The sequence below is a fragment of the Dermacentor albipictus genome, chromosome 3 (assembly GCF_038994185.2).
Source record: "Dermacentor albipictus isolate Rhodes 1998 colony chromosome 3, USDA_Dalb.pri_finalv2, whole genome shotgun sequence".
NCBI lineage: Eukaryota > Metazoa > Arthropoda > Arachnida > Ixodida > Ixodidae > Dermacentor > Dermacentor albipictus.
The window spans coordinates 7330843-7358261 of record NC_091823.1 but is presented as its reverse complement, the minus strand read 5'-3'; the positions used below and the strand labels follow the sequence as shown (position 1 = coordinate 7358261).

Below are 27419 nucleotides of genomic sequence, written 5' to 3'. Positions count from 1 at the left end.
GAATACAGATGCTTCCACACTTATCTGACGAGCACGATGTGGTCCTCGAGATGCTAACAAGGCATTTCGTCGCCCCTTACGACACTTGTCTGCAACACCATCGATTCTGTGAGTGTCGCCAACTGCAAGATGAGCCCATCACAGAGTTTGTTGTCACGCTTCACAAATTGGCAGTTCTTTGCAATTTCACCACTCAAGCCAACAAAAACGTGTGGGCAGCTCGTAGCAGGCATCATGTGCCCACAACCACAACTACAGGAGAGATTGCTGCTCAACTGACGTTCAATCATGCTGTCGAGATAGCACTGCTTCAGGAACAGACCCAGCACGAATGCGAAGCCTTCACTAATCCAGTTCACCAAGTTCAGGAGCAGCTGCGTGATAGCCCAGTCAGACAGGGTCGGCGAGAGGACCACTGCGATAACAGCACAGATCTCCTGAGTCACCGTCACTTCAGGTGGTCAAGCATGCACACCACACCCTAACATGATGTAAATGCAGCTGCAGCTGTTCTCCCCAGGACCAGACAAAGAAATGGCAGAAATTGCGGCGCAGCAAGTTGCTTGCCTTCGGCATGTCTTGCTCGTGGTTGCACATACTTTGCCGATGGATGCCGTGGCCACTTTCAGAGGGCTTGTCGAAGCTCCCATCATGTATACGAGAAGGGTATTTTGCCAAGGTCCATGTAATCGTACCAGAAGAAGATGCTACGAGTGTTATTAGCATTTTGGCGGTCCATACTGAAGAGAGCATAACTGTCTCCATCGAGGTCAAGGTTGTGCTTGTTACCACAACGACAGCAGCGCATGCCATGAAGTTTCTGGCCGACACAGGCTCGGCTGTGTCCATTATGGGGGAAAACCAATTCCAATGCTTCTTTAGCAGCGCAGCACAGCTGACAACTCACAAATCCAGCTCACGCTGTTGCATTTTTAGCACAAGAAGATTCCCACTTTCAGGCCATTCCACGCTCAAGTCTCATACAAAGGGAAGCGGCCGTGGTAACTCTTCATGCTACGCCATGTGGGACATCTCTCCTCGGACCGGATACTGTTGAAGCCCTTGGCTTTCGCATTATGGATGAATAATTGCACTGCCTGCACATGTCCCCGAAGGGATGCTCAGAAGTTCCAGCCACGAGCCCAGGCCTTCAGCCTCAAAGCACCACACCAAATGCGTTCCTTGGCCCTCCCAAGTTTGCTTTGCCATCAGGACTATGGACGAAGTTTGTTCACTTGTTTTTGCCTGGCCTGGAACTAGTCAAAGGCGTGCAACATAACAGTCAAGATGAAACATTCCGTCGAACCCGTCGTGCAGAAGCTGAGGCCCCTACCATTTTCTGTCCGTCAGGTAGTCTCTGATGAGATCAAGAACCTACTTGCTGCAGATGTTATTAAGAGAATTAACGCTTCCAAGTAGGTGTCTCCAATTGTAGCAGCTCGCAAGGCAAATGGTAGCATTCGACTGTGTGTAGACCTCCACAAACCAAACAAAGCTATTGTAGCAGACAACTTCCCTTTGCCTCATATGGAGGAGCTCCATGCCCTCAATGCAGCACGCTGCTTCTCCAAGGTGGACCTGGCATCAGCCTACTACCAGCTTGTGCTCCACCCAGGCAGCAGAGACCTAACTGCGTTCATAACGCAGGAAGGCCTCTTCAGGTCCAAGAGGGTCCGCTTTGGGTTAGCATTGGCACCAGCTGCATTTCAGTAGATCATGACGAAGATACTTAAAGGCTGCAAAGGGGTCCTCTGCTACTTGGATGACATAATCACTTTTGGCAAAACGGTGAGTCAATACATGCAAAACCTGAAGCAAATCCTCAAACGAATCGCGGAAGCTGGACTCAAGCTCAACGAAAAATGCGTATTGAACACATCAGAGCTGTCATCCTTAGGACATCGCGTCAGTGCAGAGGATATAGGACTGCTCCAAACTAAGGTTGACGCAATTGTTAACGCTCCTGTACCTAGAGAGGCAGCCACTCTAAGCTATTTCTTGGGGTTCGTTGAATGCTATTATAAGTTCGTCCCACGACTGGCAGAGGAGGTAGAGCTAATGCGCCATCTACTTTGCAATGACTGGGATGATGCTGCCAAAGAAAGTTTCGCGAGGATAAAGAGACTTCTGGCATCACACAGGGTCCTCTGAGTGTTTGACCCGATGTTGCCCATCACTGTCGCAACAGATGCACCTGCATACTGTTTGGGTGCCGTACTGTAACAAGTGGAGGGGTCACACATGCAAGCTGTGGCATTTGCATCATGGACATTAACAGAGAACGAAAATGCTCGGCTGGAGAGCATAAGGCCTTGGCCTGTCTACGGGCCTGTGAGAAATGACATGTTTATCGTTGAGGCCAGTCATTTACTCTACTAACAGAACATCAGGCTCTGGTCTCCTTGCCTTTGTCCTGAAGCACAGGGCAGCGGCCCCTTCGTATTGCAAGGTGGATCGCATGGCTGCTACACCACCATCTCAGTGTCCAGTACCGCAGCGGAGCCTACAACCAAGTAGCAGATACCCTTTTCCGACTACCAGTCTCAGATAGAGAGGGTGGTTTCCAGGTCGATAAGGAGGTCCTGTTCTTAGTCCTATCACCTGTACATCTAGATCTTTAGGTTGCTACCGCTGAAGATGGCATACTATGACAGGTCACGCACTTCGTCCAGTCATCATGGCCAACCCGGAAAAGACTTGCTGCAGAACTGAAACTGTACTATGACGTCTGGAAAGAGCTCCCAGTAAAAGATGGGTTGTTTTTCTGCACGAAGTGTGTTGTGCTATCTGCCAGGCTAATGGATACCTTCATCCAGTTAGCCCATGAGTCCCATCTGGGAATTGTGAAGACTAAGCAGTGCATCAGGGAAAAGTACTGGTGGCCATGCCTTGACAACCAAGTTAACACCGCCATCTGAAGCTGCAGGGGCTGCCAAGCCTCAGACAAAAGTGTCAAGAACTTGCACACACCACTCCAGCCTGTCCCACTCCCTGAAAGACCCTGAGACAAAGTATCAATAGACATTATGGGGCCCCTTTCAGTGGGCATTGGCTGACTGTCAATTTGTCGTTGTGTTGGTAGACTACTTCTCCAGATGGCCAGAGATTGCATTCTGCAGTGACATCACTTCCTACGCGATGACCAACTTCCTGCTTGCTGTCTTTGCACAGGAAGGTTACCCTACAAAGCTAGTCTCAGATGATATCGTGGCCGACAGTTTACGTCAAGTGAACTTTTGAGTGCTTTCTGGGAGACAGGGGTATTAAGCATTTCTTCTCAGCAGTTTACCACCCTCAAGTGAATGGCTTGGTGGAGAGAGTGACATGTCAAGACAGGCTGACAACATGCCACCTAACACTGTCACTCTCTAGTAAGCTACTAAAAAATAATTAAAAGATACGACTTAATACAGTAGCATTTATTTATTCAAAAAGAAATCAGAAGGGAGGGGTTAGTAAAATGCGTAGTGAATAAGATATCTTTGGAAAGAAATGGTAATACTCATTTCAAATCAAGTCGAATTTCCTCAAATACGAATAAAAAGGAGTTGTTACAAAAACAAATATTTTCGAATATCCCCTTCAGTCACGAATTATGATTGACTGTCGATGCATGTGTGAAACATAGATTGTGCTTGAGACTCTACAGAAAGCAAATCAAGGTGGTAGATGATGTGTCATTATAATTACAGAGTAACTAAATATTTCAATATTGTATACTCAGTCATGCTATGTTTCTTCATAAAAAGGATTAAATCCACCGCTCGAACTAGACGCACAAGTTATACCTTGGCCTCAAGCATTTCACGAAAGAAAAAGAATATATATTTCAAGGTTGCTACCAACATGCCCAGTATCAAACGTCACGTAAAACACGGTAGTGCCTTCACCAAAGCGGTACTCTGTAATGACACATATCACTCAGAAGTAAAATGGAAGTAATTTAGGTTATCAGAATGTTCATTTTACCCAAAGCTTAACCAATCCTTGGTAACACTCCAGGGAAGTGGCAAAAAAAGGTTGTGTCCACAAATATGGATGCTGCGACTGAAGGGGATATGAGCTGTTTCGATCAACTGATGGCAATCTCATTGGTATGAGGTCTGGACTTTCTCATCAGTGAGATTCTCTCTTAACAGCTGGTGTATCAATCTTAACTGTTCTGATGTACTATCGGCCCGTGCAAAGCGCGTCAGGGTTGCGGTTCATTGCTTTAAAGAGTATATTTTGGTTTGGATGAGGTACATCTGCCTCTGGACGTCAATCAACGATTTGTTTTTTGAGCTCAAGCTCCTTGAAAGAAGTGGCAGCACACTTCTTTTCCCATTCATTCCTAAATGTGTAGGTCTTTTCTGTTCTCGTCCTCCTTCCACCGCGCGTTCACCCCACGGGCCATTTAGTCAGTTGTACAGTCAACGTCCAATTTTTTTAATTCCCTAGGGGCCGCGGAAAGGTAAAAAAAAATTGGGAAGCCCGAAAAAATGAATGTATGTCTTTTACTGCCTTTAATACTTTCGTGACCGCGCCTATTCCCATCGACAGTATGTTCTCGGTGGTACAAGTTCGAATTTTGGCGCCTCTCCAAGCACTTCGAACAGCTAGCACCACCGAGCGGGTTAAAGAAAGACTATTTTATCGGTTTCGGATTTGTGTTTCTCCTTTCCACTGCGCGGGGATATTTAAAGCGCCTGCATAGTCGGGGTGACGAGAGCTCGTTGTTTCTGAGATGGCATCTACGTCGCGCGCGTCCGCTCCACGGAAACGGTGAGTTTCGACAGATTTTGATACATCTGGGCTTGAATTTGCAGATGATCGTAGCAGCACAGACTCGGAAGATGACTTTGATTTGTCGGACTTCAGTATGGATGACGAAAGTGTGGCAAACCAGCCCGGTGCATTGACAGGTATCCGCCGGTGAGTTTTGCTTTCTTCTCGGACCGTGTTATAGCGTCATAAGGATTTCTGGCATGTTCTAAAGGTCACAGTTCTTATCTGCAGGGTGTCAAAGTCGTTCGGACAGGACCACTTGCTGGCGGCCACACAGAGAGTGGAGTTTTGTCGACGATGACCACCGGGACTGGACCTTGAAATCCTGCTTCGGAGTGCTACGCGGCAGTTTGTAAGAGCCGTCGATTTCTTCCTGTTGTTTTCAACTGCCGAAATCATCAGGGAGATATGCAACAACACAAATAAGTATGTGCAGATGCATATTTTCGAGAAGCCCATGTATAGCGAGAGAGATGGATCATGGAAGGAAGTCACTCAAGAGGAGATGCTCAAGTTCATCGCTCGTATACATGGGAATCGTGCAAGTCCAATGCTTGCATTGTTATTGGAACACACGCAGATTATTCTCAGGGCTTTTTCCACCTACAGTGATGCCAAGAAAATAGCTTGTGGGAATGCGTGACTTCCACGCGTCCCCTGATCTGTTGTTTTCCCGCATAGCTCCCGTCTTCTGTAATATGTCTTCACCGCGTGGCTTGATGCCCAAGGCAGTTGGTGTGGTTGAAGCGTATTGCGAGAGATGGCGCGAGTGTGGCTCTGCTAACGCCACCTAACAGCGGGGTTACTTGGGCGCAAAGAAGAAGGCTCTTCCTATTTGGTTCGGGGTCGGCAAGCTGTGCGGACGTTCCGCGCCTGCGCCAATACATACTTCTGCAAGACCATCTCGCGACGCCTCATTCGAATGCGCCACCGTTCACGTGACTGTACACACGAATGACCAGGCGTTGGTGTCCAGCATGGGGCCAACATATTTGCTTGTTATCTGGTAGCGGTGAGTCGGACTTCCTAGATCTGTCGCGCGCCCATTGGCATGTTTTGTCGATAGCAACTCAGCTAGCAGGCATTGATCAATGAAAGGTGCAATAAATGCCCTTGTGATTGTTTGCACTACTATGTTGTCGTGCCGTTGTCTCAAGAGGATGAGTGAGAACCCCACATCTGGCTGCCCAACTTGGACTTCTTGGGGCATTGGACGATAGTTTTAACAGTTTTGCTTTGTTCGAAACCTTTGTTTGAACGGAAACGTAGGGCTAGCATGGATTTTTATTGCTAGCGTCGGCGGCGTGCTTTCTTGAGCGAGGTGACGGTGGCTGTAGCGTGTTTGAACTTTTCAACATGCTAAGCCTTTTTGCAAATGATTTTTTGTTAATGACAATTGTCAGTAGGAAAGCTGCATGGTCTACATCCTGGGAGAGTGAGGCTTAGCGCCCGCGGGCCGCAGAGCATTGGCAAGCCTGAAGCGAGTGAGTACGGAAGCCTCGTGGGTGGTCTGAATTTCTTATGTAAATAGCTTCTTCCATCTCTTTGACTGGTGAAGTCGTGGCTCTGGGAGCTGGGTGGCTGCGGGCGACGGGTGCCGCTAAAGGCTGACTGGTATTGCGGCCTGGCACCGGGCGCTCCGACACCGTTTGGGACGGTGGGCGCCGTCAACTCGGATGCTGTGTGCAATGAGCGGGGGTAGGACCACTCAACAAAACTAATGTCTCCTCGCGACTGCCTGTATTGCGCCATTTTGGGTGTTGTTTTTTTAGATGCCGGTTGTTGTCAGGGTAGCAACGCTTTAGGCCCAAGGCTTTACGAAGCTGCCTGTCGCACGTGGAGGGACACAACCTCGTGGACCGTAGCGCTGAGGTGTTACACTTTGCTTCCCTCATTCTAGTTAGCCTCACACGAAATGAAATTACTCGTTCAACTCAAGGAAGTGAGCTTCGTTCAGGTTAGCTTAGCACCTGAGTAGAGCCGAGTTGAGCATCGTACCATGTGAGCGATGCCCATGCAGACTTCCTCTCCCTTGCATAACTTTAGTGTTTGCGAGTGCGTTGAGTGTACGCAGCGTGAGTGGAGTCACCCCTGGTTTGCTGTCACCTGCACATTGTCTGCGCTGCTGCCCCGGACTACGATCAAGCCATTCTGGGCAATCGTGATGCTGTGGCCAGTTCGGCGCAGTGACTTTGGTGGCCGCCTGTATCCAGCTTGCAACCCTCGGCGGCAGAGAAAAGAGCCGGTGGTCACTGACAGCTACCGTGGCTCTCGCCAGCAGGGCGCGTCGGTGCGAGCGGCGCTTGCTCGTACCGATTACTGTGTCACCATTTTCGGAGTCCTGGCCTGGAATCATGCCGTCAAGTCTGCAAAGCTGCTGCTGTGACCAGTGGATGCCAGCGGTGTACCCAAGGACAATGTCAGCTCGCATGTTATGGACAGCGTGTGGACATTTCCTCGGCACGGCCACTGTTGCATGTACTACCTTGTTCGTGAAGCATGCGTTGATGTTAGACCATGTGACATGTTTCACCGGAATATGTAACGATATAAGGTTGGGGGGATGTGGGGATGCGTGACTCCCACGCATCCCCTCATATGTTGTTTTTCCGCATAGCGCCCATCTCGTGTAATCCGGCTTCGTCGAGTGGCTTGATACCCGCAGCAGTCGGTGTGGTTGAAGCGCATCGCGAGAGCTGGCGCGAGTGTGGCTCTGCTAACGCCACCTAACAGCGGGGTTACTTGGGTGCGGAAAGGAGAAGGCTCTTGCTTTTTGGTTCAGGGTCGGCAAGCTGCGTGGATGGTTCGCGCGTGCGCCGATCTATGCTTCTGTGAGACCGCCTCGTGAGGCCTCGTTCGAACGCGCCACCGTAAGCGTGAATGACCAGGCATTGGTGTCCAGTATGGGGCGAACATATTTGCTCGTTATCCGGTTGCGTCGAGTCGGACTTCCTAGAGTTGTCGCACACCCATCGGCATGTTTTGTGGATAGCAACTCGGCTAGCAGGCATTGATCAATGAAAAGTCCAATAAATGCCCTTGTGATTGTTTGCACTACTGTGTTGTCGTTCCTTTGTCCCAAGAGCATGGGTAAGAACCCCACAAGTTCAAGGCGTTGCTTGCCTTCCTGAGTGTGTCTGATCCAGAGAAGATGACTGTCGCATACCATGGCAAGCTTCACTGCATATCCCCTCTGCTTCAGCATGTCAACGATTCTTCCATGCTATTCTTTCAACCGCGTCAGAACCTGACTGTCAATGACAGAATGGTGAAATCAAAAGGTCTGTCCAGAATTTGCCAGTACATGAGATATAAAGTGATCAAATGGGGTTACAAATTATGGGTTTTAGCAGATTCGGAAACGGGGTACACTGTTCAGTTCAGCGTCTATACGGGAAAGTGCGAAGAACCTAGCGTGCGAGGTTTGGCATTCGATATTGTGACACGGCTGTGCAAAAATTATCTTAATTAGGGTTACATAACTTTTTTTATAATTTCTACACTTCCATATCTTTGTTCATTTACTGGAGCGCAGGACACTTGCGTGTGGGACAATGCAGAAATATCGGCGCAGCTTTCCAAGTGAACTCAAAGACACACAGTGGGAAAAGAAGGTGGAAAGAGGGGACGTTTGATGGCTGCGGGAGCAGGATGTTTTGTACCTGCAATGGAAAGACAGGCGGGTTGTGAATGTGATGTCTACCACGCACACAGCAAACAAATTATTCCTTGCAAAGCGAAGAAAGAAAGTCGGGAATATGTGGACAGAAGTGTCCGTGAAGAAGCCGGTGCTGATCAAGAAATATGATGAATAAATCCGACCAGCTCATCGGATCCTACTACGTTTTTATGAAGGCCGTGCGTTGGTGGAAGACACCGTTTTTCCACTCTATTGATATAGCTGTTATAAATAGCTTTATAATGTTTGACAAGCATCGTCGGAGGCATCCAAGTCCCAGAATTATCAAGAAGTTTGCACTTTGACCAGTTTGCCTTCAGGCTGGAACTAATCGACCAGCTGCTGCGATATGATGAGCCACATTTTGCGGAACCCCCAGTTGCGCCTGTTGTTCCCTCTCAGAGTGCACCTCAAGTTCAACAGCATCAAACCACAAAAAATGGAAAGATATAGAAATTGTAAACTGTGCTATGAAAAAAGTTGAGCAGAAAACAAATGTTTTCTGCGAAACATGTGCAGCTAACCTGTTTCACTTCATCGAGAAACTGCTTCACACGGTGGCACGATAGAAACTAGGTCTAATGTTTTCCTGTGTACATGAAGAACTTTTGTAGATACAGAGCTAATATTTGCAGGCTGATTTCATATGGCCCTTTTGTTGAAAATGTATATTTTGATTTTTTTAAATACTTTTTTTGTGCAAAGCAGCATTGATGTTTTTATCGATCTTTTTCGTTTGTGTTGTCGTTTTCTTGTTTTGATAATTTTTTTCACACTATTTTTAATAAATATGTTGTTTGAAATTAATACAGTTGGAAAGATAATTTCTTCTTCTACAATTTGATAAATTAACACTTCAACATTTCAACATGAATCATTTCCTGTGGCAAGAAAAAGAATAATTACCAGACTACCCGAAAACTACCGATTTTTTCGCGGTCACGAAAGTGTAAAGGGCTCTAATCGCCACAGGCAAGTCCGAAAATGTACAGTACACTTATTACCCAGTACACTTATTAGGCATATTGGTGCTTGTACTTTGACAGGAGATAGGAGGTGGACGCATGTAGCGTGTATAATTAAGGAATACATACTGTGTCCCATGACAACTGCCCCTTCCCACGCTTGTTATGCTTTACCGCAATACTTTCACGTATGCTTCACCACGTAACATTGCTGTATTCAGGCGAAGCTGACTTTCGGGAACCAGCATTATGCAATGCGCCGTGCTTTCCGAGCTTCGAAGCTAATTGCGAGAACCACAAAGGCAGAGTCAGTGCCATTGCTGACAATGGCTAATGCTTTCAACGGAAAAACATGGTGCCGAACAGCAAGAAAAAGCTTAATAGTGAATGTCGAAGAAGCTAAGCTTTGCGTTGCCATGGTGGTGGCTACGGCTGCTAGCGGACCCGCGTGCGAAAGCACCGTTTCGGCGGCGAGGTAATCAAAATGGCAGTGGTGGTGGCTTTGATTAATGCCATTTTGGACCTGCAGTCATGGCAAAAAGTTAGGAAAATCGAACGGCGAAGGGTTCTTGTGTCCGAAATTTCAGATGATCTTATGCATTGACTCTATGGCGTATGTGGTGGTGCCACGAAGCCGTCCGACTGTACACTGGCAACTCCTCCATCCGACAACACAGCGTCAAAAGAATATTTATTACAAACCCTCTCTGTTACTCGAGCCAGCATTAGAGTGACTTTCGTTCCGTTTCAATAAAATTACAGCCAATATTCTCCAATAGAAGCAGAAATTCCTGGTACCACGAGTTATTTCCAGACTAATAAAGATCCCTGAGAATTCCCAGTTTTCTCGCTTGGTAGACACCCTAAGCATACATATGCATTCTAATAACAATTGTTTATTTTTAATGCAGTATACAAGCAGTAACAGGAGAGACAGATGAGCAACACATGCTTTCAGATTACAGTTACTTTTTCAGTGATTTTTCTTCTACTGATTTCTCATGCTTCAGGACAATATTTGAATAAGCATGCTCAAAGCAAGTACCTCTCTGGAATGTGACATCTTGCAATCTTGGGCAGCCCTGTCTTTTAATAACTTTGAAGCATTTCCGAGATCACAATTGATTTTTTTTAATACTTGTAAAACACATTGACACCACATAACATTACAAAAAATTCAGGAGTTGGCAGTAGGGATGTGCGAATATCAAATGTATAATTTCAACGTAAATTCAAATAATGAAAACCAAGTGTGAATCGAACAGAACATTTTTCGAATGCGTGTACTATTGGTTTTACAAAAATTCATTTTTCTTGTTCACCAACCAGACGTACAACAACAACAACAAAAAAAGCAAGCTTACTGCACAGCAAGTAGTACAGAAAAATTATGGTTTGCATCCTGCATATTGTCTACTGAAAACAGGCAGTGATCTTGCAAATGAGGCTGCTGTGTACCTGAAAAGCCCCCTCCTACCACGAACTGAATACCTTGCATAGTACAGGTCAAGAGAAAGCCATCTGTACCTGTCAAAGTTTAGCATAGCACGCACCTATTTGTCCATCCCAGTAATGCAGACCAGGAGCAAAGGGCTCTTTTCAAGTGCAGGAGCTATAGTGAGCTGCAGGAGGAAACTCCTTCCAAAACATGTTCTGCAACTCTTATTCCTACATAAGAACCCCTGACTTTATCTCACAAGTTCTACTGAGTTTTTTATTGTGTTGTACACCTGTGTTCTATGAGTAAACGTGTCAATGTGCTCATGACCTATGCTTGTCACCTTTCTCTAACTATTCGAATTACTCACTTAAAAATTATTTGACATATTTGCTTCAAATTCAATTCAAACTGAAAATCACTAATCACACATGCCTAGCACTCGAGTCTCCTGTTCTAATAACAAATACAGAAAGAAAGCACTCGCCTTTCTCTGAAGGTCTGTTATTTCAGCCTCAATAACGGCTTTTGTTGTATCCACGAGCCAGTCTGAGAGTGCCTCCTTACGACACTTCGCGTAGGAGTATCTGGTGACGTCATCTGTCAAAATCACGTACGATACAGGTAAGTGTAACATGGTGGCGACACATATGACTGCGCTGTCTGGGAAACTTCTCAAAACAACACAAAGGAAGTGATGATGACTAACTGCAGTAATGAGGTGATTCATGCCTCACAAAGAAAAAATAATCAAAACAAATACTACTACTTTGCCACAAGGAATCAGAAATACACTCACTGCAAAATTTTAAGCTTGACACATAGCGAGCCGCCTTAAAGAAGACCCAAAACAAGGGAAAAAAGCCAAGTTTCATAATAAGCAAAATACCAGAAATGTCAGTGTATAATATGCACATGAAGAATCTAAAGCTTTCATAATTTGCGATTGCTAGCTGCTGTTGAGCTTCAGATACCACGCCGGAGTACAAAATTTGATTTGCATTCAAACTTTCAAAGTCAAGTGTGATTATAACGAAACACACTATAAACAACTAATGGACATAATGAAGCTACAGCCAATGCACGATTTTTCAGACATGCCCTATAATTCAGACACCTTCTTGGCACTGCCACATTCCCCACAAAGCCAGCGTATAAGGATGTCTGAAATTTCGAATTTTTGAGCCCATTGCAGTCTGATTTTCCAGACTGTTTGCAGTGAGGTCCAAAATGGCATCAATTGAAGCCACCACCACCATTTGGATAATCTTGCAGCCTCGAACCTGCACTCTTGCACGCCGATACACTGGCACCCTTAGCCACTGTGGCAATGCTAAGCCTAGCTGCTTCGACATTCACTACCAAGCCGTGTTTTTTAACAAAAGAGTTCGCCACTGTCAGCAATGGTGCCAACTTTGGCCTTGTCATCGCTGATGGCTTTGAAGCACGGAAAATACAAGGGTCAAGCATTGGATAGTGCTGGTCCCAAAAGTCAGCTTTGCTGCAATACAGCGGCATTACGCAGGCAGCGTATTGTGGCGAAGCACACCAAGAGTGGAAACGAGCCACTTTCACAGAACACATTGTGTATATACAGTTAAACCTTGATATAACAAACTTCAATGTAATAGAATTATTCATATAACGAAGTACTTAGCTTTTCATAACTTCTTGTCCATAGAGCCCCATGTATTTAGAAACTCAATATAACGATGCGTGTTTGTATGCGATTTCAATATAATGAAATTTCACTGCCGTCGCAAAGGAATGGCGAGACAATAAATGGAAACTTTTGCAGACGCAGATGGTAAAATGGTTGAATTACAAGCAGCTGCTTGCAACTGCACTTGTCAAATCGTGCTCCGTGCAACAAGAGCAACCACTGAAGTGGAGCAGCATGATGTTCCTTATAAAGACCAAGTACAATAAGATCATGTCGAGCCCCACGCACTGTGTGCTTTACAAGCGAGTCTAAGTCTGTGGAGGTGAGACAAGATGGTGGCTTCAGGAGTGCTGCTTTCCCGCGCAAGCAAAGGCAAAGAAGGGGAGAAGTTGCCGCGCGTTGCGGCTGTGGCTGCACATGGCTGTAAGCACGAATGAGCGCATACGCAGCCGTAAACCCTGCTTTAGAAGTAATCTTCCATGTGTGCAAAGAGTGGGCATGCCAAGAGGGTGTGGCACCTTGTAAGCTGTCTTCCCACGCATCTAGTATTGGAAGTTACGTAATCTCAAGTTTCGGTAACCCGTTGGAGCGAGAGGCAGAGGAAGCTTTCGCTCCCCACTGCTGACCCTTTTCCTGATACAGTGAAAGCTCGTTAATTCGAACTTCAATAATTCGAATTTATGGATAATTCGAACTGTACGATTTGGTCCGGCCAAGCTCCACAGATGTGTATGTATAAAAAAGTCCGTTAATTCGAACGCGAGAAGGTTCCCTCACGGATAATTCGAACTACGCTCGCCTGGCACACGGCCAGAGAAACGCGCCTACTGCCTACACACAAGGCTGTATTGCCTCCGAAACGGAGAGAACGGCGAGAGAAGGCAAAATCGGAAAAAAAAATCTAACCGACGCGGGGTCAGCCAGAAGGCAGCGGCGGCTGCCGCCTCTCCGTTCTACGTAACCTTCGAGACTTCAAGCCCGTTGCGAATCTCGGAGGCTTTGCAAATCTTGTACAGCTGCTAATGTTGTGCGGAGATGGCACGGCAAGCACCATCGTAACACAGCGAATGAAGTACGTCGCAGCTGCGCTTGCAATCAAGAACCAACGAATCAGGGCCTACACCACCTTCACATGTTCAGCGTCTTTGTCTCGGCAGTCTTCATCGGTTGTGCACCTCTGTTTTCTGCTTAGGAGGTATCGGCCGTCGCGATTCATTGTGATGGTGTTAAGCCTCGGCTAACGTTAGTTTCGGTGGACATCGGTAGTGTGGCACAGTCGGACCCAGAGCTTCGACTTCAAGATGGCGTGTGCCCGCGGCACACGCCATCACTTTTTGACACGCCAAATTTCTGACATGCCCTACTGCTTCCAAATCGCAGTGTACTGTTGCTCTCCTTCACTTTCGTTAGTTCGAACTTTCGTTAATTCGAACTGAAGTGGCTTCCCCTTGCGGTTCGAATTAACGAGCTTTTACTGTACAGTAAAACCTCGTTAAACCGTACCCACTTAAACAGTACTTTCATTTTAAAAGTAGTAAGGCCAAATCCCCGACTCAGCGGCCATTGAACATAATGTGTTTTGTATCCGCATAAGCCATACCAGCTCATTGCGTACGTATCGGTTAACATGTAGTGCTTCCACTTTTCGTTGTGCAAACACGGCAGTGCGTCGTCTCCATCGGGCGGCCCGGCACAAAAACAAGCCTCAGAGACTGGAACAACGGCCTCCAAGTGCCCTGCGCGTTTGCGCGTGAAGCTACGCCAACATCAACATCATTTCACCGGCATCTTTCTCTATGGCGGCGTGCCAGAGAGTGTTGTGGCATTGTGCAAGTGCTTCCGTCATGCCGAAGCTCGAATAAAAAAGACGTCGGGTGTTCAGCATAGAAGAAAAATTAAACGTTGTTCGTGCTATCAAACGTGACACGAAGAAGTCGGCGCTGGAACGCGACAGGGATGTGCTGTTGACTATGGTGTGTGGCATTTGCAATGCGAAGAAGTTGCTCGGCAGCGCTGCTGCGACCGCAAATAGATGTTGGCTACGAGGTTCGACTTTTCACCATCTGCCTCTGTTGTTGCCGAAGTGTCGACTAGCGACAGTGATGAGGACGACACTGATAGAGACAGCATGGGTGATTCAGGCCTGACAGTGGCAGAAGCTGTGCGTTACATCAGCGTCATGAATGCAATTGTCGTGACGAGAACAGCACCCCGAAATGAAAAAGGTGCCCCGCGACTACTGCAGCGCTACCGAGCCCGTGCACAGAGAACATGCAACGCCAACGAGGAATCTGCCATGCGGGTGTTTGCCAAAAAGAGGGGGCTGGCTGAAAAGCTGGCTTGCAGCTTCAGTAAGCTTGAGGCCGCTGTCGTCGCTGCTAGGGCACCGCGGCATCAAACGAAAATAACACTTTTGTCACGCGAAGTGCATAAATACTGCTTGTTTTTTTCCCCCTTTCATCACACTCTCTCCGAGTTCCGTTTTTGACAGGTAAGTGGGCAATCTCATGCTATTTCGTTTAAACAGTACTACCGTTTAGTACAGACTTTTTCAGAGTTCCAGCCAACTATGGTTTAATGAGGTTTCACTTTAGCGCCCTTGCAGTGCGGGCGATGCTATCAGCCATAGAGGCAGAGTGCCCATGAAAGCATGGCTGGCTTTGCTTAATTCATACTGCTGATGTGAAGATATGGTCGGCGTACGTAGCATGAAATAGTATCATTCGTCACCAACGTTGAAATTTATCAAAATGAATTGTTTTCTTATTCAAGCTCGCTTTTTTCAATTGTTCGATAATTTGGAAAATTTTGCGGCCCCTTTCCATGCAAGAAAACTCAATTGGCGACGGTATTTATTCGCATACAAGGTCAAATTTCAATACGACAAAATTTCGGTATAACGAAGCAAATTGCCGATTTTACCGATTTGGTTATATAGAGGTTTAACTGTATTCCTTAATTATACACATGTGTACCCCATATGTCCTGTCACAGTAAGAGCACCAATACGTCTGCTAAGTGTACTGGCAGGCCTTTATAGCAATCTGAGTCCTCAGGGGCAGCAAAAGGCATGCATTATTTTTTTCGGACTGCCCGATTTTCTGCGCATTTTCACAGCCCCTAGGGAGTAAAAAAAAAAAAAAAGAAAAAATTTGGACGTTGAGGTACACATCATATTTCCCCTTCATTTTTCTATAGAAACTTATGCACTTACATATATCATTTTGGAGAACTAAATTTTTTTATAAATGGACTTGACCAGGTTATACACTTAAACCTGGATGTAATGAGCCTATATGTAACGAATTCCTGGATTTAACGAAGTTTTTGAATTCCCCAACGCTGCCCCCTTTGAAGCCCATGTATTTTCGACCTTGATGAAACGAACGCGTTGCGGCAGTTAGCCTTGATGTAATGAACTTACAAAGCTGATCAGTCATTACTTTTTACACTTTTAAGGAAAATTCGGCCGAAGAAATGCTCTAGATTATTGAATATTAATACTGTAAGGAGCCCGCAGCTACGCGAACGCCAGGGATTGCCGCGACCGAGCAGCAGCATCGTTGCTGACCGAGCAAAGTTAGCAACGATGATGATGATGATGGCGGCGACTAGCGCCGTTCCGTGCCTAACGTAGCAGTCTTTTCAGGCTTTGCTTGTCTATCATGACACCAGGTGGCATTGGTATCGGCAGTTGATTTCTCGTGCAGAATTATTTAGCGATTTTCATTTGTTTCAACGGCTTAGACACACTTGTGTGTAAGAATTCATTTGAAAAGCAACGCTGATAGCCAGTTCTTTCATTGCCAGGGCGCGGGAAGGGAGAGGGGAGTCACGATGACGAACACACTCTATGACGAACGACGATGCGTTGCATTCGCCATTTCGAGTGTTGTTCTGTGTTCTGCACATGTGTGTGTGTCAACTGTGCTCTAGAACTGGTTTGTCCAACTTGTTTTGGAGGTGCTAGGCCTGCCTGTCAGCATGTAGTCGTGCGTCTCCGCCTGTAACTGCGTCGTCGGTTGGTCGTGACGAGTTCTACTGCCAGAAAACGAAAAGTTCTGTCTTTTGAAGACAAACTCGCAATTTTAAATGCAGTCTCCGCGGGCGAGAAGAAAGACATTGCCGCCCGTTTCAGCATTCCAGCGAGCACACTATCAACGATTTTGAGTGTGGAACACAGCATCAGAAACGCAGTGGAGTCGGGAACATGCTCGAAGAAAAAAAGACTGAAGCTGTCCACATACACTGATGTGGACAAGGCAGTGTTCATGTGGTTTTCGGACACGCGAGCCAGAAATGTACCCATAAGTGGCGCGATCTTACAACAGAAAGCAAAGGATTTTGCATGTATCTTGGGCCATGATGATTTCAAGGCAAGCAACGGGTGGCTGCAGGGATTTAAGAGCCGGCACGGTGTCGTCGGAAGAGTAATCAGCGGCGAATCTGCCTCTGCAGACAGTGATGCTGCTGCTTCGTGGATGGCTGACAAGCTGCCTGGAATCCTGAGTCGCTTCGAGGCGACTGATGTCTACAATGCCGACGAGACAGCTCTATTTTATCAAATGCTTCCGGGCCGCACGTTAGCGTTAAAAGGCGATGACTGCCGCGGCGGAAAGCAGAGCAAGCTCCGCATAACGATTCTGCTGTGTGCCAACCTCGACAGCACAGACAAGCGAGTCCCGCTAGTTGTCGGCAAAAGTGCCCGTTCCAGGTGTTTTAAGGGAAAGAAGCGTATGCCCGTGAAGTATGTGGCAAATTCCAAAGCATGGATGACTCGGCCAATATTTTCTGAGTGGTTAAAGGAATTTAACCAGGACGTCAAGCGGCAAGGCCGTCAAGTTTGCCTACTGCTGGACAATTGCTCGGCGCACCACGTTGAGGGCCTGCAGCTGTCAAACATCGAACTGCATTACTTCCCGGCCAACTGCACGTCCCTAATACAACCCCTGGACAAAGGGATCAGTAACAGTTTTAAATGCTGTTACCGGTGCCGACTAATCCTGAAGATACTTCTTGACATCCGTCTGGAACGGGAGATGAAGATCGACATTTATCAAGCAGTCGAGATGCTTGCTGCCTCCTGGCAAGAGGTCAGGGCAGAAGTTATTGCGAATTGCTTTTTAAAGGCCGGAATAGCCAAAAACGCACCGGCTGGTGCCGACGAGGAGGAGGAGGAAGACCTTTCTACTCCGTCCGATGTGGCCGAAGTGTGGAACGAGCTACGTACTAACGGTGGTGTACCCGACGACGTTGACCTGAGTGACTTTTTGTTTGCCGACAACGCCGCTGTGGCTACAGAAGAAATGTCTGATGCAGCAGTAGCTGAAAGCGTGCAAAATCCCAATGGCGGTGATGATGGTGCCTGTGAGGCAGATCCGTGTGACGTGCCTACTGCAAAGGAGGTGATAAACGCAATGGACATTATGCGTCGTTTCGTCGGCTTGCGCGACGATGAAGGAGCTCTACACAATTTAGCTTCTTTGGAGAAGGGTGTTGTGCCTTCACTCGTGTCGAAGAAGCAAGGGGCAATTATGCAGTTTTTTGCTGTAAAATAAATGCTTGAAGGGCGAGTTCACCTTCACGGATATCTTGAGCTATTTGATTTCGTTTCTGCATCATTCATCATTCGTACGAGCCTTCACGCGAAACCTGCATGTAACGAAAACCTGCATGTAACGAAAAATTGCGAGCTTTTGTCAACTTCGTTATGTCCAGGTTTAACTGTAGCTGATAATGAAGATTTAGTGACCATTTTGTGCTCATTAGGAAAAAATCTGAGTGTGCACAAACATAGCTGGTGATCTGCCTGATGTGGCAGCTGAAAACTCTATGAGCACCTATGGTGCCTATGAAAGCACCTATGCTGCCAAGCCGCTCTACTTCCCACTCTGCTCCTGCTACTTTCCTACACTCCAATACTCCGGCCTTGGCACAACATCACATCACCACCACTGAATTGCACACTCTATGCACGTGACAAACTGAACCCTGACTGAGTGTTGTGCACTATATCATGCCAGATTATGGAATGGAACATGAACAGCTGAGTGTGTCGCTTGCATTAAATGCTGCATCATCTTAGTCTCTAATCGTAGCAACAAGCTACTGCACGCACAATTAAGGGGAAACACTGCACTTTAAAGCCGAAAATTGGGTCACTATATTTTCACGTTCTTTTGCTCCAGGTTGATGCAAAGTATTTATTTTTGCATTGTCCTTGATTGGTTTAGGCTTTCCCATAATCACTCTGAGCATGTTGCAAGATGTTTTTCCTCATTTTCTCAAAACAGCATTTCTAATGGTGTCACAGTTTTGGAATGATGATATACAGTAAAACCTCATTATTTCGAAGGTTTTCTGTGGTCCAGTATTTTCCAATGCAAATTTGCAAATTCCAATGTAAATCTGCTGCACCGCCGGATGATGACACCAAGTCGGAAGATGACGCACCATGTGCTACGCTGCCGTCGCATGCGGAGCGTGTACAAGCAGTGACTGTGCTTTCAGCCGCCTATAGTGACCATACGACCCTCTCCGAGATATAGGCTTATCTGATTGCGCGTAAACGGAACAGCGTGCAACGGCGCATTCATGATTTCTTCAAGCCTACTGCCGAGCCCGAATAAGTGCATGGAAATAAAGGATTTCATTCTTTTTTTTCTTAATCTGCTTTTTCGGACACCTGTTTATTCAGACATTTTCACAGTCCCCGTGAGGTCCGAATAAACGGTCGGCGACTGAATTATTTATGACTAATTTAACTTTAGATGCAGTGCAAAGGTACCAGAAAACTTGAAACAGCAGGGACTGATCAGTAACACATTGCTTTTAAATCACGATGACTTTACCGCTGCCGATTTCACCTGGTTAAAAGCAAGTGCCCATTGGTATCCTTAAGACCCCTATAGCAGGGTCAGAAACAGATGAAAACTTTTTCACAGGCAAAATTTATTTTTCATACAACTTTATACAACTTTCATAAAATCATAGACTGAGACCAAATTTGTAAACTAGTCAATAAATTTAGGGAGCTGGCAAGTACATATTTACTCACAGCCCGCCATAATTTCTGACTGAAGGGGACATGGGGGCCTTGGCCCTTGCACAATAATTTATGGCAGCTACAGTGAGCGTTTGTCCTGTATTTCTTCGCTAAACTTTATCAACAAATTATCTTCTCTTTTTGGCAGCATTGCCCGACGACATGTACAGTGGAATCTCGATGATACGATCACGGCTAATACGAATTTCTGGATGATACGAATTTTTCTGTGGTCCCAGTCGAGCCCCATTACTTTCCAACGTGCTAGAGAACGGTTGTTACGAAGCAATTTTCGACCCGCATCGGTTGCTACGAATATTACCAAAGACACTTTGGAAATTTGAAAGTGTGCTTGGTGAAGGCGAGATGCTGCTGCCGTCTGCGCTCCGCTTCCCTGGCTTTACTGTTCGGTGAAATGGCTGGTCGCTGCTGCTGTCTGCGCTCCCAATTCATTCGCTTTGGTGTTCGGTGATATCGCCTGTCGCTGCTGCCGCTTGCGTTCTGCTTCCCTGCCTTTAGTACCCGGCGATCTAATCAGTCGCTGTTGGCGTTTCCGTTCTGCCTTCCTTGCTTTCGCATCTGGTGACATGTTCATTCGTCGCACGCGCATTCGCTCCTTGTTCTTCTGGCGTTTGATGTTAGGGGAATCCGGCGTCCGCTGCCGCTTCTAGAACCGCTTGGCGCGCAATCACTGGGTCGCTTCGGAGCTACGGGTCTCACTCGACTGACACGAGACGTCTAACGAAGGAGCGGCGGTGCAGCTGCCACCGCCGACGCCCGCGCGCTCGTTCTACCGCTACTGTGTGACGTCACAGTTGCTATGCGCAGCTGCGGCCCCGACCGGCGCGCCGGTTGCTAAGGAGGGGAGGAGGTTGTGCCGCTGCGCGGAGAAGAGGCCACACAGTTGGCACCATTCCAGCGCACGGACGGACGCGACCGCGAGCCCCACCGACGGCAGTGAAAGGGAACAGCGCACAGCTACACGATTTCCCCCTCTCTCTTTTGGTGCAGAGGCGCGGACGTGGCGCCGGACAGCGCGGAGGCCGCGACTGGGCGTGAAGAGTTTGAAGCGGTGGCACTTTTGTTGCTTTTCCTCCTTTTCCGCGTGCCATCGGACGGAGTGGATGCTGTGCTTCTAGCCGCGTTCTTTTCTTTGACGTGGGCAACGGCGAAGGACCACCACCGGCGGCTGAAATGCTGCATGCGCTCGAAGTTCTGAGGTGTGCTATTTCATCACGTCGCGGATGAAATCAGCGACGACACGTGCACGCGTTTTTATGGATTTGAACAAAGTCTGCTAATTGACCTGACAAAGAAAAAGAAGCAGAAGGACTTAGGAGACTTTTCCTTCAAGAAATAAATGCTTTTTACGTACGTGTGCCTGAGTGAATTCACCTCTCACTCTTTAATTTAGCTAGATTTAATTGTTTGGATGATACGAATTTCGGCTAATATGAATATTTTTTGTGACCCCGTGAGATTCGTATCATCGAGATTCCACTGTATTACAGTTACTTTGCTTAGGCTGCTCTGACAATCCCAGTGGCTTGTGAACATAGTCGCAATGCTTCACACTCAGTTATGCAATACCAGATTGACAGTCCTAATCGTGAAACTGAAGTCCAAAATGCCTACCACTGTCAGGGTTGCAGCCAGGTGCACGACCCCAGAGGGCAATGCAGAGACCCAGAATAGTGTGAAACTGCTGCATCATTCCAGAGTCAGCATGACCAGGACCTGGAAGACAAGCAAGTAGACAATAAGGAAAAGGGCAGAGGGTTATTACAGGTCCTTAAATCTTGTGGTTTTGACTATGCCGTTAGGCAGAGCAGGCTATGACTGGATCAAATCTGTTTTGCTACTTTAGGTTTGAAGGACGCACCGGCAACGTATCAAACAAATAAACCTTTTTCTGCTCAACTTAGTAGCCAAATCGGCCTGTGGTCCTGTAGGCGAAGCTTGAAGGAGTCTAAATAATTGAACGGTGCAATGCGAAAAACTTACACTAAGCTGTCCAAATTATTGGTCAGTGACTGCACCATAGCATCGAGTGCCAGTGCCTTACCATGCATTTTTAGAAGCGCTGTCTTGGAAATTATGGACCAATGAGTGAGTGCGGCTAATTCAAGCTGCAAATGCAAAGAGAAGAATAACTGCACATGCTTCTAGACTACAAGCCTGTTAAATGGCGCCACAACATTTAATACTGGCCACTCGTTGACGATGAGGAACTTGCTCAATTCTTCACTGCATCCATTTTCTTATGCACTAAAGCGCAGCATGTGATGATAGTGCGCTAAAGCAATGATCGCATGGTGCTTTACACTGGTTACGCAGAGAGCCATTGCATGCATTGTGGGCCGACATTTCCGCAAGGCTCAACAGCTGAATTCGCAATGTACATCTGCTGTTGCGATTGGTAGTGATGCATCGGAATTTGGCGCGTATCTGACCAAAAGAGCGAGAAACTTTGTTCAGTATAACTATTATGCAGTTCTAGGAGTTTGAATATGTGGTAGTTTTTTTTTATTCAAATACATGGAACTCTGCCGGGCCTGACCAAACAGCTTGAATTATCCAGCAATTCAAATTAAGAAGCTTCGAATTACTATATTTCACTGCAGCAACAATATTTCAGTCAAGGATCAAGGTATTTGCTCCAAATTTTTTGCACTGATTCTTTTATGCTTGGGAAATCAGGCAGATGCTTCAGAGCAGCTCTGCCCAACTGCTGTTAGGACTTGGCACAGAGCAAACGAAAGTTTGGCCAGAAGAACAGACGGCAACAGGGCACTCACCCATTTCAGTGAGGAGTCTCGTAATCAGGGCATCCTGATCATGCAAGCAGTCCACGCCTGGACAGGGTGCAAAGATGGGGCTGCCTTCTTCCAGTGAATGGCACGAATGTGTCAGCTGGACTTCCAACATGGCTGCCACATTCTTCTGCAACCAAGCAAGACAGAAAGGGGATCTTAAAAATTTTGAATGAAAGCCATTGCTGATGGAAGGCAGTGAATTATTTAGAGGACATATGTCTGTGGAGTCTTGAGACCTTCATAACCTTGTATAAACATATATTTCCCTTCCCGGTTTTTTTTTTTTACAATCTGCCAATAGGGAAGATAGAAGTTTGTGATGACTGCACAAACAGCATTGCCTAAACACAGCCTGCTAGAAAGAAGCATGTGGATAGAGAAGGTGAGCGGAAATAGCCAAGTGAGGAGAACCATTGCCAGGGGCATCCAAGTACTGAGTGCACATAAGAATGCTTCAAGTCAGTCGGAATTATACACCCAATATACTAGATTACCAGATGCTACAATACATGCCTAAAATAGCAGCTTGCAAGGCCACAACAACCCATGGCTAGGGATGGACAAATAGCAAATTTTAAATTCAAATAGAATTCAAAGAAAATAGTAATCTCATCGAACAAATTAAAATCGAATAGTTCGAATGGCAGTACTGTGAATAACACACATTTTGGTTAAGAAAAATGTGGCAGCATGTGCTATAATTAGGCTAATACAAATACATTTTTTTGGGCTCAAATCGCATAGCTGTGGTCTTTGCATAAAACCTTGAAAAAAGCCAGAAGGTGAAAAAAAAAAGAAGCAGGCGGGGCACCCAACTTGCAGATGGCAAGATTATTTCCAGTGCTGTTATAGATGTTTCCATGCAAAAATGCAAGTTTAACATTTCTTTAAAACACTTTTAGAATAGCTAACAGTACAGAAAGTTTATTTTCAGACTTCTGCTGAGTGTTGACTTCCATTAATTCGACTCTGATGGGACCAACAAAATTGATCCAATTATCTAGCAGGCCAAATTAACACCAAAACACACCGTTGATTCACTTGGCAGTATTTGCTCAATTATAACATGTTCCCAAATCAAACAAGCGCCCACTTTCTATATGTCCAACGTAGAAAATTAAGAATGATAGTAAATTAATGAACAATGAAGAAATCTAATGTGCGGCCGATGCTTTTGCCACAAAAATGGCCAAGGGTCTAATACGTGCTGCCCAATGGCAGCCAGTTGCGTAAAGGCAACTTTGCTGTGGTACATCCATGTTATGCAATAAAGTTAATGAGAGCCACAAAGGCAGTTTTGGTTTCGTATCCGACTGCATCATGCAAGCAATATTCCCCTACATAAAAAAGAAAAATGAGTGCATTAGAATAACGAATACTCAAGGTTTGCAAATATCAAACTGTCAATTTTGAAGCAACTTTGAATAATAAAAACCAAGTGCAAAGTGAATCGAATAATTTTTTTTTTTCACTAACAAGAGGTACAAAAGATGAAAAAGCAAGTTTATTTCACTGCAAATAACACACAGGAAAATTATGCTTTGTGGTGAACAAAATTCTTTAGTACAACACTTCTGCTTCACAGTATCATAACTGCAGTTATTTAATCATGTAGTGAAGGAAGGGGATAGCTACTCAACATGTCCGAGGAGCAGTGACCACCCTCCTACATGTCACAATTCCTTCAGACACCGAAATGAGCTGCTCACTGGACATACTAGTGTCTGGTGTTGGCAGGTGTCTCTTCGCAAGCGAAGGCAACAGTGCTTACACCACCACTCACATGAATCTTTATTGGCCCAAAATTTAATCATGAACATATCTTTCAACCTGTACTTGTGGTAGTGAAAATTCCTGCCACAAGAAAGCTAAAATTTCTGCTGCTTAATGAGCTTATCCAAGTCTTTCAACAGTGCTGGCACAAAAGGAGCCTTTTCAGAAGCTTTCCTTGTTGAGGACATATACGGGTTCCTCGATGCTTGGATTTTCTTTGCTTCTTCTAAAGCCAGGTTTTTTTAATCCAGTTTACCATTGAACCATCCTGCTGGTACTCAACTACATTAGAATAAGGGTCTAAAAACATTGCTAAGCTTGCTACTTGGTCAAACTTGCAGTTTAGAAACTGTGTTTTTAGGCACTTGACCAGATTAGTAGCAGACAGAGAGGTTTCCATCAAGAAGCTGGTGTTGTACAGATGCATGAAGAGGCAGGAGAGTGTGGGTGCTTGAGCTGATAGTGCCCGGTATCCATAAGCACTAGCAGAGGCCCTGTGGCAGTGCCCCCTTCTTACTTTTGATACACTTCACTGCACAAAAATATATGCGTCACCGCAATACAGTCTGCACACTTCGCCGCATAACACACCTATACTGCGGCACAGCTCACTTGAAGAACTGACAACGGCAGTTTTCGGTAAGGGTGTACAAATACTGAATGGTAGATTTCGAACTGAATATAAAATTGAATATCATAAATGTTTTCACAAAATTTAATGCTTACAATTTCTGTAAAAGATAACATGGTGCTGCACATGCTTGGGAGTCTCCTAGCATTGCATAATAAGAATTCATAATAAGAATCTATCAGTAACTTACTTAGCTATGAGAAATCAAGATATACAGTATTGTCTACTCTTACCAAAGGGAACACCCAATTAGTATGCCAGCCCTGATTACAGCTCAGTTCAGCAATTTTTTTTTTCGAATATAACATTTGTTGAAGAGTTGGGTGCCTTTCTTCATCTGAAACTAATAAATTAGTTAAATATTGCTGTATGGAATATCACGAGGTTCTCAGTTTAATAGTGGACCTATGTTTTGCTGCAATCTATTATTTATTGCACAGAAAGCTTTGCTTTCCAGTTTTTCTCCAAAATATAGGTCTTTCGTATCCCAAGTAATGGCAGATAGGTAACTGTCACAAAGTGCGTGCCCACGTCCCTCTCGACATGGCCGCCATTGCCGCTGCAGCTGCAGCGCCGCTTACACGGTGGTAGGGAGGGAATCTCCCTATTGTTCCTGAGCTCACCGGGCCGGCGCAATCTCCCGTGACCACGAGGCATAGCGGGCGGAGCAGACGCGTACCTCCGAGGTGGAAGGCCATGGGATGGCCGATGTGCTTTTAGATGAATTGGAGCGAATCGTGGCTGTTGGGCCCAGCTTTCCGGGAGTTTTTGCACGAGATACGCTCCGAGGAAGAGGTGGATCGCCGCGAGCGCAAGAAAGTGCGAGAGTTGCGACAATGCGAGGCCGATGAGGGCAATCGGGCATCACCTTCCTGGTGTGTCCTCGTGTTGGAGAGGGAGATTGCGCTGTTGCATGCAGAGGAGGACCGTGTCGAGAGCATTCGCATCTCAGAGGGCCTGCTGGGCTCGACCACCACCACTGAAAAACCTCATCCCTCCGCAGTGAGCTTTGCTCAGGTTTGTGACCAGACGCATCCTCCCTTGTGCCTAAGCCCTTAGGTGCCGGGGCCTTCGAAACGAACGAGGCCAGTGCTTTGAGAATCAGGCGGTGTGGTGGGTAACGATGGTCAGAGGCTGGCCACGAAAAACGTCAGCCGCCAGGCAGGCAAATTGTGCCATCACAGGCTGAGAGAGGCAGCGAAGTGCATGGCGCGGCGGAGGCTGGTGAGTTGCCACACGCTGCAGCGATACCGAGTATGATCTGCTGGCAGATTGCAGAGGGTGAGGAAGAGGCCGTCAATCAAAACGACAAAGAGGTCGCAACGGCAGAGGCGTCGACTGAGCTTGGTGGTTGTGGGGCATCGCTCGCCGCCATGAAGGAGGGTGTGATCAAGACATTTGGCTCATCTGCGGCAGGTGCCACTGAGCCACACCCTTCGTGGCACCCAATTGGCGATGCGTTGCGCATGGGCGAGGACCGAGCAGTGGTCCTTGGCGATGCAGTGGTCAGTGTACTCCAATCACCCATCCAAAAGCAGGCAGCCGAGGCCCGAAACGGCATTTGCTGCGTGGTGCTTTTTGTGTCTCGCCACCTTTGCGTCAGGAGTGCTCGGGGGATGGCAAAAATGCGAGCCAAGCGAGTAAGAAGAGGGAATTTAGAAGGACAACCTGCACTTAATTGATAATTTAGTTTTGTTGTCCCGGCCATGTGCTTTATCTTGTGCTGCGTTGTTTAAGGGGGGACGCGAGTTCCATATCACGAAAAATTGCCAAAAAGTCCATTTTCTGAATATCAAATTTTCAGTTTCTATAATCCTTTTTCTATCTGATACCCAAATATCATCACTGTAAACCATTTAGACGTGCTCTAAAAAATTCGTTTTATCAGCCAAGGTGGCGAAAAATCTCACGGAAATCAAGAAAGAACAGCATTTTTCAAGCCACAATGTCTCTGGAACAGCGCGACCGAGCGCCGCCATCTCGGGCTCGTTGAAAAGCGCGTTTCTTCGTCTTGAAATCTGCCGCTTCAGCGATCTCCTCCATACAGAAACAAGCGCACAAAAAGCAAATGATTGAAGGTCGTGCCGGATTCTGCAATTAGCCGAGCCCGCCACGTGACTTCAGCTCGTTTCGCCTTTGGTCCGGCGCTCGCGTCGTTTGCTCGGCTCTTTGCACCTCGCGAGTCTGGACGTCTCCACTTGCTGTAATCGCGACGTGTCAAAACAGACGCTACACATACATCACAGTAGCGTGGCCGATCCCTACACGTTTCAGACTCGCGGCTAAGCATTCCGAGCATCGGCAACGCAGACTTCGCGACCAAGATTCACGCGCGGAATCCTCGGACATGCGGCTAAGCCTTTCAGCACTCGGTGTTTCGGAATTCGTGACGAAGCACATCGCGCACGCAATCCTCGGGCACAGGCTAAACATTTTGCGCATAGGGAGCCTCCCGACTCTGCGATCATGCACATCGCACGCGGACCTCTCGGACCCTCACTTAAGCATATTGTGCATCGCGCCTCCTACTGCGCGAATAAGTGCATCGAGTGTAGACTCCTCGAGCCCGCGGCTAGGAAGTTCACGCATCGGCACCTCGGACTGCGCGAATAAGCGCGTCGAGTGTTGACTCCTAGAGCCCG

General features: G+C 46.6%; 1 protein-coding gene across 4 annotated transcripts in view; it reads right to left on the bottom strand.

Moving 5' to 3' along the window:
* The window catches only part of Nup98-96 (nuclear pore complex protein Nup98-96), a 246519-nt gene that overhangs the window by 54846 nt on the left and 164254 nt on the right, over positions 1-27419 (bottom strand). For all 4 annotated transcript variants that reach the window (XM_065424259.2, XM_065424261.2, XM_065424260.2 and 1 more), the window contains 3 exons: positions 22356-22500; positions 21193-21294; positions 11337-11449 (listed from right to left, as the gene is read on the bottom strand). In XM_065424259.2, the coding sequence (XP_065280331.2) occupies positions 11337-11449; positions 21193-21294; positions 22356-22500 (360 nt within the window). The remainder of the gene's footprint in view (positions 1-11336; positions 11450-21192; positions 21295-22355; positions 22501-27419) is intronic.